Source organism: Rhinopithecus roxellana, chromosome 3 (genome assembly GCF_007565055.1).
Source record: "Rhinopithecus roxellana isolate Shanxi Qingling chromosome 3, ASM756505v1, whole genome shotgun sequence".
Classification (NCBI taxonomy): domain Eukaryota; kingdom Metazoa; phylum Chordata; class Mammalia; order Primates; family Cercopithecidae; genus Rhinopithecus; species Rhinopithecus roxellana.
This window is the reverse complement of record NC_044551.1, coordinates 151,329,619-151,343,279: the sequence shown is the minus strand read 5'-3', so window position 1 is coordinate 151,343,279 and position 13,661 is coordinate 151,329,619. Positions and strand designations below refer to the sequence as shown.

Here is a 13,661-nt window from a genome sequence, read left to right as displayed (position 1 = left end):
CCTGTGAGCTAAGCACGCAAGCGCCGCTCCACGCGACCAAGCCCCAGGCTCTGGCCGCCATCTTGAGTGAGGGCGGCGCTGGACGCCCTGATTCCTCCCCAACTTGTCTGGCCCTCACCCAACAGACCCCTCTGCTGTTCACTCAGAGGTGAAGAAAACCAGCACCCAGGGCCGGGAGTGGTGGCTCACGCCTGTAATCCTAGCACTTTGGAAGGCCGAGGCGGGCGGATCACGAGATCAGGAGTTCAAGACTAGCTTGGCCAACACAGTGAAACCCCCGTCTCTACTAAAAATACAAACAAGTAGCCGGGCGTGGTGGCGCGCGCCCGTAATCCCGGCTACTCGGGAGGCTGAGGCAGGAGAATCGCTTGGACCCAGGAGGCCGAGGTTGCATTGAGCCGAGATCGCGCCACTGCACTCCAGCCTGTGCTACAGAGCAAGATTCTGTCTCGAGGGGGAAAAAAAAAAAGAAGAGAAGAGGGAGAGGAGAGGGAGAGGAGAGGAGAGGAAACCAGGAGTGGGAAAGGGATGGCGGTGAATAGATCAGCCTAGATTTGGTGCCAGGAAGCAAAATGGAGGTTGCAGCGGCAGTCGCTTGTTTACAGACCGGCGGCCTGGCTTGTAGGGAGCCACGCTTAAAGGGAGCCTTACGCTGGGATTTGTTATTGGTGCCTGTTCCTCATCCTTGACTTCTCTACGCCCAAGAATACGGCTGATGTGTTCTTAGGCTTTCCTCACGTTTTGTGCGTTTTTGTTCAAATCAGAATTTCCCAGTGAAGCCTTTCGTGCACATTCTATCTAAATTGCCAACACTCCCCATTCCCCTTCTCCACCTTATTTTTTCTCCTTGTCGTTTATGACCACCTCGCATGCTATTATTTTTTCCTCCTTATCATTTATGACCACCTTGCATGCTAAAGATGCTCCAGTCTGGGCGACAGAGCGAGACTCCGTCTAAAAAAAAAAAAAAAGAAAAATACAACGCTTAAATTCTTACAGCCGAATTAAAAGTTGGACTAGAAATTTATTCCGGAAAGAATTAATTTCATGGAACAGTTTTCAAATATTTGAAAAGGAAATGGCTTGAAGTTTTTCAGAACTGTAGACAAGGATCTTTAAAGTGTGCTCTGAATAACAAGCAGGATAAAAAAATAAACTACAGGCCTGGCGCAGTGGCTCATGCCTGTAATCCCAGCACTTTGGGAGGCCAAGGCGGGCGGATCACCTGAGGTCGGGAGTTCGAGACCAGCCTGACCAACATGGAGAAACCCCGTCTCTACTAAAAATACAAAATTAGCCCGGTGTGGTGCCGCATGCCTGTAATCCCAGCTACTCGGGAGGCTGAGGCAGGAGAATTGCTTGAGCCCAGGAGGCGGAGGTTGCGGTGAGCCGAGATTGTGCCATTGCACTCCAGCCTGGGCAACAAAAGAGTGAAACTCCGTTTCAAAAGAAAAATTAAAAAACAAACAAACAAACAAAAAACACCAACAAAAGAACCCAACAGTAATAAAACTATAGAACATTAAGGATAAAAGCCAAGACAGGTGGATCACTTGAGGCTAGGAGCTCGAGACCAGCCTGGTCAACATGGTGAAACCGTGTCTCTATTAAAAATTACAGGCATGCGCCACCACGCCCAGCTAATTTTGTATTTTTAGTAGAGACGAGGTTTCTCCATGTTGGTCAGGCTGGTCTTGAACTCCCAACCTCAGGTGATCCACCTGCCTCGGCCTCCCAAAGTGCTGGGATTACAGGCATGAGCCACCGCGCCTGGCCAGTCATCTCATGACACAAGGGTACGGAAGACAATGGAATAATATCTTAACATTATAAATGGAAAAATAATCTTTGATATAGAATTTCAAACCCAGCTATCCTTGAGGAGCAAGCATCAAGAATTCAGTTTATGGCCTCCCAGACATCTACTTAGGCTATTTAAAGAACCTTCAGCACTAGTTTTTCATTGACATAATTTGGATGCACAACATAGCACTACTTAGTAATTGGCAAGTTATTCGTGTCACTTTTTACTTAAAGAGACAGGGTCTTGCTTTCTTGCCCTGGCTGGAATGCAGTGCTACAATCATGGTTCATTGCAGCTTCACACTCCTAGTCTCAAGGGATCCCCCTGCCTCAGTCTCCTGAGTACCTGGGACTACAAGTGTGAGTCACCATGGCCCGCCTTTTTTTTTTTTTTTTTTGAGACTGAGTCTCGCACTGTCACCCAGGCTGGAGTGCAGTGGCGTGATCTCGGCTCACTGCAACCTCTGCTTCCCAGGTTCAAGCAGTTCTCCTGCCTCAGCCTCCCAAGTAGCTGGGATTAGAGGTGCCCACCACCATGCCCAGCTAATTTTTTGTATTTTTAGTAGAGATGGGGTTTCACTATGTTGGCCAGGCTGGTCTCAAACTCCTGGCTTTGTGATCCACCTGCCTTGGCCTCCCAAAGTGCTGGGATTGCAGGCGTGAGCCACCACGCCTGGCCTTTTTTTTTTTTTTTTTTTTTTTTTGAGACAGAGTCTTGCTCTGTCGCCCAGGCTGGAGTACAGTGGCGCGATCTCAGCTCCCTGCAACCTCTGCCTCTCGAATTCAAGCAATTCTCATGCCTCAGACTCTCAAGTAGCTGGGATTACAGGCACCCGCCACCATGCCTGGCTAATTTTTGTATTTTTAGTAGAAACGTGGTTTCACCATGTTGGCCAGGGTGGTCTCAAACTCCTGACCTCAGGTGATCTCCCTGCCTCAGCCTCTCAAAGTTTTGGGATTACAGGAGTGAGCCACCGTGCCTGGCCTTTTTTTTTTTTTTTTTTTTGAGATGGAGTTTTGCTCTTGTTCCCCAATCTAGTGTGCAGTGGCGCAATCTTGGCTCACTGCAACCTTGGCCAGGGTTCAAGTGATTCTCCTGCCTCAGTCTCCCGAGTAGCTGGGATTACAGGCACATGCCACCATGCCTAGCTAAGTTTTTGTATTTTTCGTAGAAATGGGGTTTCACCATGTTGGCCAGGCTGGTCTCGAACTCCTGACCTCAGGTGACCCACCTGCCTTGGCCTCCCAAAGTGCTCAGATTACAGGCGTTGAGCCACCATACCCAACCTACTTTTAAAAACTATTTTGAAGAGACAAGGTTTCGCCATCTGGCCCAGACAGTTCTTCAACTCCAGGCCTCAAGCGATCCTTACACCTGGGCCTCCCAAACTGCTGGGATTACAGGTGTGGGCCACCATACCAGGCTCATATCACTATAGTCACTATATATAAGCTCTTTCAATTAACTTTATTGAATAGCCAAGTTGATAAGTTAGCACAGATCAAACGATTGTTTGCATGGGTTACAAGTGACTTTTTTTTTTTTTTACAGGAATAAAACAGTGAAAATTACAAACTGTAAAAAGGAAGACAAATCTTGTCTCCAACATTTCAGAGAAGCAAGATTTAACACAGCACATTGAAGATCAATACATATTTGAATTTGAGAACAAGAATTTAATATTACAATATTATACACTACTTTACAAAATTAAAATTTCTATATAAGGATTACATTTTTAATAGTTAACAAAATCTTGAAATCACATTTGGTGGTCCCCTAGATAATAGCTGTTATGCATCTTTGATTAGAAGAAATAAATCTTTATTCTAATTATTGCAAAACAGTCTATTAGACTCAATACATTACATTAAATTAAAAACTGAAAATATATGCAAACTAAAATAAATGGTACTGCTTGAGTGACTATTAGTATGTCAGACTTACAGAAATGTTATTTTAAAAATCCTAGAAATTAGAAAAATAGAGTACTTTTTATGGTAGAACTGCCATGCTCAGATTTAAATACCAAGATTGCCCTTGTCTGTTACATTAGTAGTTGTAGATCTGTAGAAAATTTAAGGATCTTTCATAATTTACAACTATGATTAAAAAAAATATGGCATAGTGTAAATATTAGTTGCTTTACATCAAAAAGGAATACAAGATGATATGGCAGGTAGTGCCCTATCGGGGTGGAAAAAAAAGAATCAAACTAAAAAACACATTCAACATTGCAAAAAAATAATTGCTTTGTATCAGTATCTCCAAAGGCTCATTCATTCTCTCATTATGTGGAGAACAAATATTGTGAATCCTAACTAAAGTTATGTTTTTCATGACCTGTTATAAAATTATTCTGAATTGCACATTACACAGTATCTAAAATAATATTTAAAAGTAAATTTGTGAAATATACTAATAAAGAATGTGGTAATAACAAGAGTCATACCCACTTAGGGATGTAGTGAGAGGCACAAGGAAGATTATCCCTAAAAGCACAAATGTTTCCCTCGAGAAGATTCTTTACTACTATTAAGAAAGGACCTACAAATAACTCCACTTAAAATCACATTAAGAGGAACATTTTAGTTATTTTAAGAAACATCAGCATATAATGACTGTTTATTTAAAAGAGGGGATAATGTAATTTGCTACAATTTGAAAATTGCTTCTTAATAGATGAAGCCGCTTTCAAGAAAACTTCCAGTTCAATGTGCCACTTACTGCAAACCAACCTTAACACTGCTTAAGGGAGATATTTTCATAAAACACGATTATTTTGATCCAGCTGGCAAACAGTAGTTGCATACTGTAGAGGGACTGCTTCTTCCCTATCCCAAACAACTCAGTTAAAGTCAGCTCATACTGATATAAACCTGAAAGTTACTATTTCATTGGTGATCATATAAAACCAAGATTGTAAACACATTTTCTAACCCATTAAAACAAAATAAAAAACCCAAAAATATTTTGATCAAGTATTATACATGAACATATTTAAGAAATTCGTAAGACAAAATCAATCTGTGAAAACTGAGCCACAGCACTTTAAATACACAAAATATAATTTACCTATTTGTAAACAAAATTCACTCAATCGTTTTCACTATAATATTTCTCTAGCTGAATCAAGAAAGCAGTCTCTTAAGGATTTTCAGAAATCAAGTTTCTTTCATAACTTTAATATGTTGGATTTGTATAATCTTAATATCCACCAAATCAAATAGCAGCATTTATGCTTTAATAGGTTTTCATATTCAAGAATAAATATTTCTTATGAATGACTTCCAATTTAACAATTAAACTCTTTAGAAAAATGTTACTGATGTATTTGGATAGTACTTTAGAAACCTTACACTTCTTCACTCTCATTTCACCAAAAACCCCCATTTTTATTACATACCCAGAGCAGAAATGCACCAAACAAAATCCACTTAAAGGATCAACATAATTAAAGTTTCTTATCTCCCTATTATCATTGCCAGTCCCAATGTTTATGAAGACAACTCAAACTTTTTTCACTACAGATTAAGACAGTATGTCCAAGTCTTCGTCGGGAAATCAGAAAACCACCTAATGATAGTTCTCACTTCAAATCAAAGTGACTTTGTTCTTCAAGTATAAAGAATACTGACAGATTTTAAAGCTTGAATGTGTTTCTTCATATTTTTCTCAAGCTATACTAGAATTAGTTTACTCTAGTTTTATTCAACATGATCCTTTCCCTTCCTTAAAAAAGAAAAACAAAAAAACAGACAACGTGTGGGGAATGAATTCTAGTTTTCCTACATTATATTTACTTCCCATTGTTTTTATTTTAAAAACATCACTACCAGTGAATTTGTAACTTCCCTGCAACACAGTCTTGTGAGGTTTTAAATGTAGCAGCCAAAAATTCAGAGAAATATACATGTAGAACACAGAAATCTTTATTTTACAAAATGTACTTTGCCTCTGCAATATTGTCTTATTTTAATTCATAACAACTCAAACATAATTGGCAAGAAAAAAGTATCATATGTAGCTATATTCTGATTTGAAAAATACAGTATTTCAGAGTTGCATGTTTGATTCTCTGCTGTGGTCTTTTATTTGCTATAGGTTGTTGAAATCACAGTGAGAACATCTCAATCATCACATTAGTCCACAAACATAATAGAAAAGAAGGTATTACACATTTCCAGGTATTCTGCACTATTGTGATGTTCCTTAGAAATAAGTCAAATTTCTTCATTCATTCATTTATTCACTTGTTGCTGTATATGCAACAGGAATTCATAATATGATAGTGCAGATTCTGTTCTGTCTTCTATCATGTTTTGAAGGAAGTTTGCTTTCATTGGACTCTCATCCCTTAGGAATAAAAGGCAAAAACTTTTAGATAAAATGTAGCAGTAAAATAAACAGACTTGTCAGAAGGCTTCTGATTTTCTCATAACCACAGTAACATTTACTATATAAACAGTTACTTCTAGAGGCTTTCTCTGAGAATACTTGGTTGATTATGTAAATTTCAAGCTGTTTAAGGGAAAAGCTTATGGTGTATGATGGAATTAAGATAAATAGTTGATCCAGAAATTCCACTTTATATCCAAAGGAATTGAAATCAGTATATCAAAGAGATGTCTGCACTTCCATGATCACTGTAGCATTAATCACAAGAGCCAAGATATGGAAATAACTGAATGGATTTTTTTTTTTTTTTTTTTTTTTGAGACAGAGTCTCGCTCTGTCGCCCGGGCTGGAGTACAGTGGCCAGATCTCAGCTCACTGCAAGCTCCGCCTCCTGGGTTTACGCCATTCTCCTGCCTCAGCCTCCCGAGTAGCTGGGACTACAGGCGCCCACCACATGGCCCGGCTAGTTTTTTGTATTTTTTAGTAGAGACGGGGTTTCACTGTGTTAGCCAGGATGGTCTCGATCTCCTGACCTCGTGATCCGCCCGTCTCGGCCTCCCAAAGTGCTGGGATTACAGGCTTGAGCCACCGCGCCCGGCCTCCTGAATGGATTTTTCAAATGTGGTATATATACACAACGGAATTCTACTGAGCCTTTTTCTTTTTTTCTTTTTTTTTTTTGAGATGGAGTTTTGCTCTTGTTGCCCAGGCTGGAGTGCAATGGCACAATCCTGGCTCACTGCAACCTCTGCCTCCTGGGTTCAAGCTATTTTCCTGCCTTAGCCTCCCGAGTAGCTGGGATTACAGGCATGCGCCACCACGCCAGGCTAATTTTGTATTTTTAGTAGGGACGGGGTTTCTCCATGTTGGTCAGGCTGGTCTCGAACTCCCAACCTAAGGTGATCCACCCGCCTCAGCCTCCCAAGGTGCTGGGATTACAGGCATGAGCTGCCGCACCCAGCGACTTCTATTCAGCCTTTAAAAAACAGGAAATTCTGTCATTTGTGACATTATGCTGAGTGAAATTAACCAGGCACAGAGAGACAAATACCACACAATCTTACTTATGTGTGGAACCTAAAAAAGTTGAACTCATATAAGTAGAAAGTAGAATTATGGCTATTAGAGGTTAGGAGGCAGGAAGTGGGCGTGGAGAAGGAAAGAAGAGATATTAGCCAAAGCGTACAAAATTTCAATTAGGATGAATAGATTCTGGTGATCTATTACACAGTATGACTATGGTTAATAATAACGTATTGTATATTTTCAAATAGGCAAAATTATGGATTTTAAATGTTCTCACCACAAAGAAACAATAATTGGCTGAGAAGATGAATATGTTAATTAGCCTAATTTGACCATTCCACAATGTATACATGTATCAAGAAATCAGTGTACCCCATAAATATATACACTTATTATTAGTCAATTAAAAATGAAAAAAGTTTAGTATTTCCAATAATTGGATATAAGGCATGATTTACTGCTATTTATTGAGAAGAATTCTTTTTCTTTCTTCTCCTTTTTTTTGCTATACTCTTGTCAGGTCGTGACAAGGCCAAACAAATTGTTTTACTGCTAGCAAATGGAAAATTCAACTTACCTTATTACATAAAGTATTGGGAAAAATGGTCTCTGCTCTCTAAGCCAAGAGATGAAAGCTATTATTCTGGCAGATTCTGGTGTATCAAGTTCTGGAAGGTCTGTCTGTTAATCAAAACCAACAATATCCAATTACTTTAATTACATATCTAATGTATGGTCTATGGTACTTTTCAAATTTTTATTTTTTTAATTACTTTTTCTTTTTTGAGACAAGGTCTCTGTCGCCAGGCTAGAGTGCAGTGGCATAATCATGGCTCACTGCAGTCTCAACCTCCAGGCTCCAGTGATCCTCCCACCTTAGCTCCTGAGTAGTTGGGACTACAGGGGCATGCCACCATACCTGGCTAATTTTTGTATTTCTTGTAGAGACAGGGTTTTGCCATGTTGCCCAGGCTGATTTCAAACTCCTGGGCTCAGGCAATACACCTGTCTCGGCCTCCCAAAGTGCTGGGATTACAGGAGTGAGCCACAGAACCCGGCCTACTTCTCACATTTAACTTATTTTTTGAGACAGGGTCTTGCTCTGTTGCCCAGGCTGAAGTGCACTGGTGTGATCATGGCTCACTGTAACCTCCACTGCCTCCCAAGGCTCAAGTGATTATCTCACCTCAGCCCCACCAAGTAGCTGGAATAAGAGGTATGTGCTACCTGCCAGCTAAATTTTGTATTTTTTAGTACTGAGCACCATGTTGCTCAAGCTGGTCTCGAACTCGGGCTTAAGCAGTCTGCCCACCTCGGCCTCCCAAATTGCTGGGATAATAGGTATGAGCCACCATGCCTGGCTTTGACTTTTAACATGTATATGAATCACCTGATCATCTTGTTGAACTACAGATAATGATTTAGGAGGTCTGGGGCAGGGGTGTGGTCCTGAGATTTTGAATTCCTAAAAAATTCCTGCAGTCATGCCAACGCAACTTGACTTGGGACCACAATTTTCTACGAATAATCTAGAATAGGAGTAAGCAACTTCTTAAAGATCATTTGGTTTCTGCTGCAACTACTTAACTTTGCCATTGCTTTTTATTTTTTGAGACAGAGTTTTGCACTTGTTGCCCAGGCTGGAGTGCAATGGCGTGATCTTGGCTCACTGCAACCTCTGCCTCCTGGATTCAAGCGATTCTCCTGAGTAGCTGGGATTACAGGTGTGTGCCACCATGCCTGACTACTTTTGTATTTTTAGTAGAGATGGGGGTTTCTCCATGCTGGTCAGGCTGGTCTCGAACGCCTGACCTCAGGTGATTCGCACGCCTCGCCTTGAGACGGGGGTTTCTCCATGTTGGCCAGGCTGGTCTTGTACTCCTGACCTCAGGTGATTTGCCCGTCTCGGCCTCCCAAAGTCCTGAGATCATAGGTGTGAGCCACCATGCCTGGCCAACCTTGCCATTGCTACACCAAAGTAGCCATAAACAATACATAAGTGAACAGGCATGGATGTTCCAATAAAACCTTATTTACAAAAACAAGTAGCAGGTACCCCTTGGGTATAGTTTCTAAGCCCTCATCTAAAAAAACCTTTTAGTTTTTCCCTTCATTTTAGCATGACATCCAGAATTAATTGATTCATTCAGGTATTATTAAAAATATAACAATTTCTTATTTACTCATACTTAAAATGCTTAGTCATCCAGTCCAGTAGTTCTGTTCAAGGCCTGAAAGCCAGTGCTTATCGTAGCTATAATCCTGACACAGCTGTCTTTTATTTATTTGTTTTTTGAGACAGGTTCTTGCTCTGTTGCCCAGGCTGGAGTGCAATGGCGCAATCACTGCTCACTCCAGCCTCAACCTCCCAGGTTCTAGCACTCCTCCCATCTCAGCCTCCTAAGTAGTTAAGAACACAATTGTGTGCCACCATGCCCAGCTATTTTAAAAATGTTTTGTAGTTATGGGGTCTCACTATGTTGCTTAGGGTGGTCTCAAACTCCAGGGCTCAAACTCACCTCAGCTTCCCAAAGTGCTGGGATTACAAGTGTGAGCCACCACGCCTGGCATATTTTTTTTTTTTTTTTGAGATAGAGTCTTGCTCTGTTGCTAGGCTGGAGTGCAGTGGTACAATCTTGACTCACTGCAACGTCCACCTCCCAGGTTTAAGCGATTCTCCTGCCTCAACCTCCCGAGTAGCTGGGACTACAGGCGTGCGCCGCCACACCCAGCTAATTTTTGTATTTTTTTTTTTTTTTTTTTTTTTTTTTTTTGAGACGGAGTCTTGCTCTGTCGCCCAGGCTGGAGTGCAGTGGCGCGATCTCGGCTCACTGCAAGCTCCGCCTCCGGGTTTACGCCATTCTCCTGCCTCAGCCTCCCAAGTAGCTGGGACTACAGGCGCCCGCCATCTCGCCCGGCTAGTTTTTTTGTATTTTTTTTTAGTAGAGACGGGGTTTCACCATGTAGACCAGGATGGCCTCGATCTCCTGACCTCGTGATCTGCCCGCCTCGGCCTCCCAAAGTGCTGGGATTACAGGCTTGAGCCACCGCGCCCGGCCAATTTTTGTATTTTTAGTAGAGACGGGGTTTCACCATGTTGGCCAGGATGGTCTTGATTTCTTGACCTCGTGATCAGCCCACCTTGGCCTCCCAAAGTGCTGGGATTACAGCATGAGCCACTGTGCCTGGCCTATCTGCCTTTTAAATACATAAATTCCCTAATGATTCTATGAATGGAGTGATAGAATCCACCAATATGAAAACTTATCAATAAAAATTTTTGGTATGATTCTGTTATTATTTTCTGATATCAAAAGAGGGGATATTCATGTTTTTGCCACCTTTGAAATGCCCTTTATAATCACTATAATAAAAGAGTCTTACCATAGGCTGTGGAATCGATGCATAGTTTTGAACTCCTAGAACCTGGCTGAGAAAATTCTGTGTACAATTTTTTCCAACCCAAAGCATCAGTACCTAGGGACAGGAATAAAATTATTTTGAGAAGTAGCATACATAAAGGTGAGTCTGTTGAGTGAGTATATTTTATTTTTATTTTATATATATATATTTGTGAGATAGGGTCTTACTCTGTCACCCAGGCTGGAGTGCAGTGGTGCAATCTCAGCTCACTGCAACCTCTGCCTCCTGGGTTCAAGCAATTTCCCACCTCAGCCTCCAGAGTAGCTGGAACTACAGGCATGTGCCACCATGCCCAGCTAATTTTTGTATTTTCAGTAGAGATGGGGTTTCGCCATGTTGGCCAGGCTAGTCTTGAACTCCTGACCTCAAGAGATCTGCCTGCCTCAGCCTCCCAAAGTGCTGGGATTACAGGTGTGAACCACCGCACCCAGCCTGAGTATATTTTAAAAGGTCAAAAAGGTAAGTATACTTAGTGAGATTATACAGCCTTTAACTGAATAGTAATTAGTATTTACTTGATGAGACATTTTATGCTTGGCATGAAACAAGGAGGATATGGAGGGGGAAGGTGGCAGACAAATGTACTGTCATGAATCACTGAACAATAGGATACATGCTGAGAAACGTTTTGTTATGTGATTTTGTTGTGTGAACATCATAGAGTGTATTCACACAAGCCTTAATGGTATAGCCTACTGTACCTAGGCTACAAACCTCTATAGGTTGTTACTGAATACTGTAGGCAACTATAACACAATGCTAAGTATTTGTATATCTAAACACAGGAAAGGTATAGTAAAAATATGGTAGACGGGATAAACATTACAGCTGTATAGGGCACTTACCACGAACGGAGCACATAAGACTGAAAGTTGCTCTGGGTGAGTCAGTGAGTGGTGAGTGAAGGTAAAGGCCTAGGACATTACTGGACACTGCTATAAACTTTACAAACACTGTACATTTAGGCTACACTAGATATATATATAAAATTTCTTTCTTCAATAATTAACCTTAGTTTACTATAACTTTTTTTTTTTTTTGAGATGGAGTGTCGCTCTGTCACCCAGGCTGGAGTGCAGTGGCGAGATCTCGGCTCACTGCAAGCTCCGCCTCCCGGGTTCACACCATTCTCCTGCCTCAGCCTCCCGAGCAGCTGGGACTACAGGCACCCGCCACCACACCCAGCTAATTTTTGTATTTTTAGTAGAGACGGGGTTTCACCGTGTTAGCCAGGATGGTCTCGATCTCCTGACCTCGTGATCCGCCCGCCTCGGCCTCCCAAAGTGCTGGGATTACAGGCTTGAGCCACCGCGCCCGGCCCAGTTTACTATAACTTTATAAACTTAAAAAAAATTTTTTTTTTGAGACGGAGTTTTGATCTTGTTGCCCAGGCTGGAGTGCAATGGCACGATCTTGGCTCACCACAACCTCTGCCTCCCAGGTTCAAGCGATTCTCCTGCCTCAGCCTCCCAAGTAGCTGGGAATACAGACATGTACCACCACACCTGGCTAATTTTGTATTTTTAGTAGAGACAGGGTTTCTCCATGTTGGTCAGGCTGGTCTCAAACTCCCGACCCCAGGTGATCCGCCTGCCTTGGCCTCCCTAAGTGCTGGGATTACAGGCGTGGGCCACCATGCCCAGCCTATTTTTTTTTTTTTTTTTTTTTTTTTTTTGAGATAGGGCCTTGTTCTGCTGCCCAGGCTGGAGTGCAGTGGTATGATCTCAGCTCACTGCAGCCTCAACCTCCTGGCCTCTGGTGATCTTCCCACCTCAGCCTCCCAAGTAGCTGGTATTACAGGTGCGCGTGACCACGCCTGGCTGATTTTTGTATTTTGAGTAGAGGCGGAGTTTTGCCGTGTTGCCCAGGCTGTTCTCAAATTCCTGGGCTCAAGCAATTGCCCTCCTCGGCCACCAAAAAGGTTGGGATTACAGGGGTGAGCCACTGGGCCCGGCCGACTTCTTTTTCTTTTTTTTTTTTTTTTGAGACTAGGTCTCACTTTGTTGCCCAGGCTGGAGTGCAGTGGTGTGATCTCAGTTTACTGCAGCCTCAGGCTCCCCAGCTCAGGTGATTCTCACACCTCAGCCTTCTGAGTTGCTGGGACACAGCCTTGAGCCACCACGCCTGGCTAATATTTGTATTTTGAGTACAGACAGGGTTTCACCATGTTGCCCAGGCTGGTCTCGAAGTCCTGACCTCAAGCAATCCGCCTGCCTTGGCATCCTAAAGTGCTGCAATTACAGGCATAAGCCACCATGCCCGGTCAACTTCTTTTAATTTTTTTGACTCTTTTGTAATAACACTTAGCTTAAAACACACATTGTACAGTTGCACAAAAATATTCTTTATATCCTTATTCTATAAGCATTTTTCTATTTAAAAAAAAATTTTTTTTTGAGACAGTCTTGCTCTGTTGCCCAGGCTAGAGTGCAGTGCTGCAATCTTGGCTCACTGCAACCTCTGCCTCCTGGGTTCAAGCGATTCTCCTGCCTCAGCCTCCCAAGTAGCTAGGATTACAGGCATACACCACCACACCTGGCTAATTTCTTTGTATTTTTAGTAGAGATTTTCACCATGTTGGTCAGGCTGGTCTTGAACTCCTGACCTCAAATGATCTGCCCGCCTCGGCCTCCCAAAGTGCTGGGATTATAGGTGTGAGCCACCATGCCCGGCCCTATGTTTAAAATTTTTTAAATTTTTTTACTTTTTAAATTGTTTTGTTAAATACTGAAACACAAACACACATTAGCCTAGGCCTATACAGTGTCAAGATCATCAATCTCGCTGTCTTCCACCTCCACACCTAGTCACATTGGAAGGTCTTCAGGGGCAATAACATGCATAGAGCTGTCATCTCCTATGATAACAAGATCTTCTTTTAGAATATCTCCTCAAGGACCTGCCTGAGGTTAACTTTTTAAAAAGTTAAGTAGGAGTACATTCCAAAGCAATAATAAAAAAATATAGTATAGTAAATACTAAATGATAGGAATTTTTCAGCTCCATTATA

The 13,661-nt window shown here is 42.0% G+C and overlaps 1 protein-coding gene across 3 annotated transcripts in view; it reads right to left on the bottom strand.

Moving 5' to 3' along the window:
• Positions 1-3,252: 3,252 nt before the first annotated feature.
• Positions 3,253-13,661, bottom strand: part of SEC24A (SEC24 homolog A, COPII coat complex component) — an 87,248-nt gene continuing 76,839 nt past the window's right edge. For all 3 annotated transcript variants that reach the window (XM_010359928.2, XM_010359930.2, XM_010359929.2), the window contains 3 exons: positions 10,613-10,705; positions 7,806-7,909; positions 3,253-6,160 (listed from right to left, as the gene is read on the bottom strand). In XM_010359928.2, the coding sequence (XP_010358230.1) occupies positions 6,046-6,160; positions 7,806-7,909; positions 10,613-10,705 (312 nt within the window). In that variant the 3' untranslated portion in view covers positions 3,253-6,045. The remainder of the gene's footprint in view (positions 6,161-7,805; positions 7,910-10,612; positions 10,706-13,661) is intronic.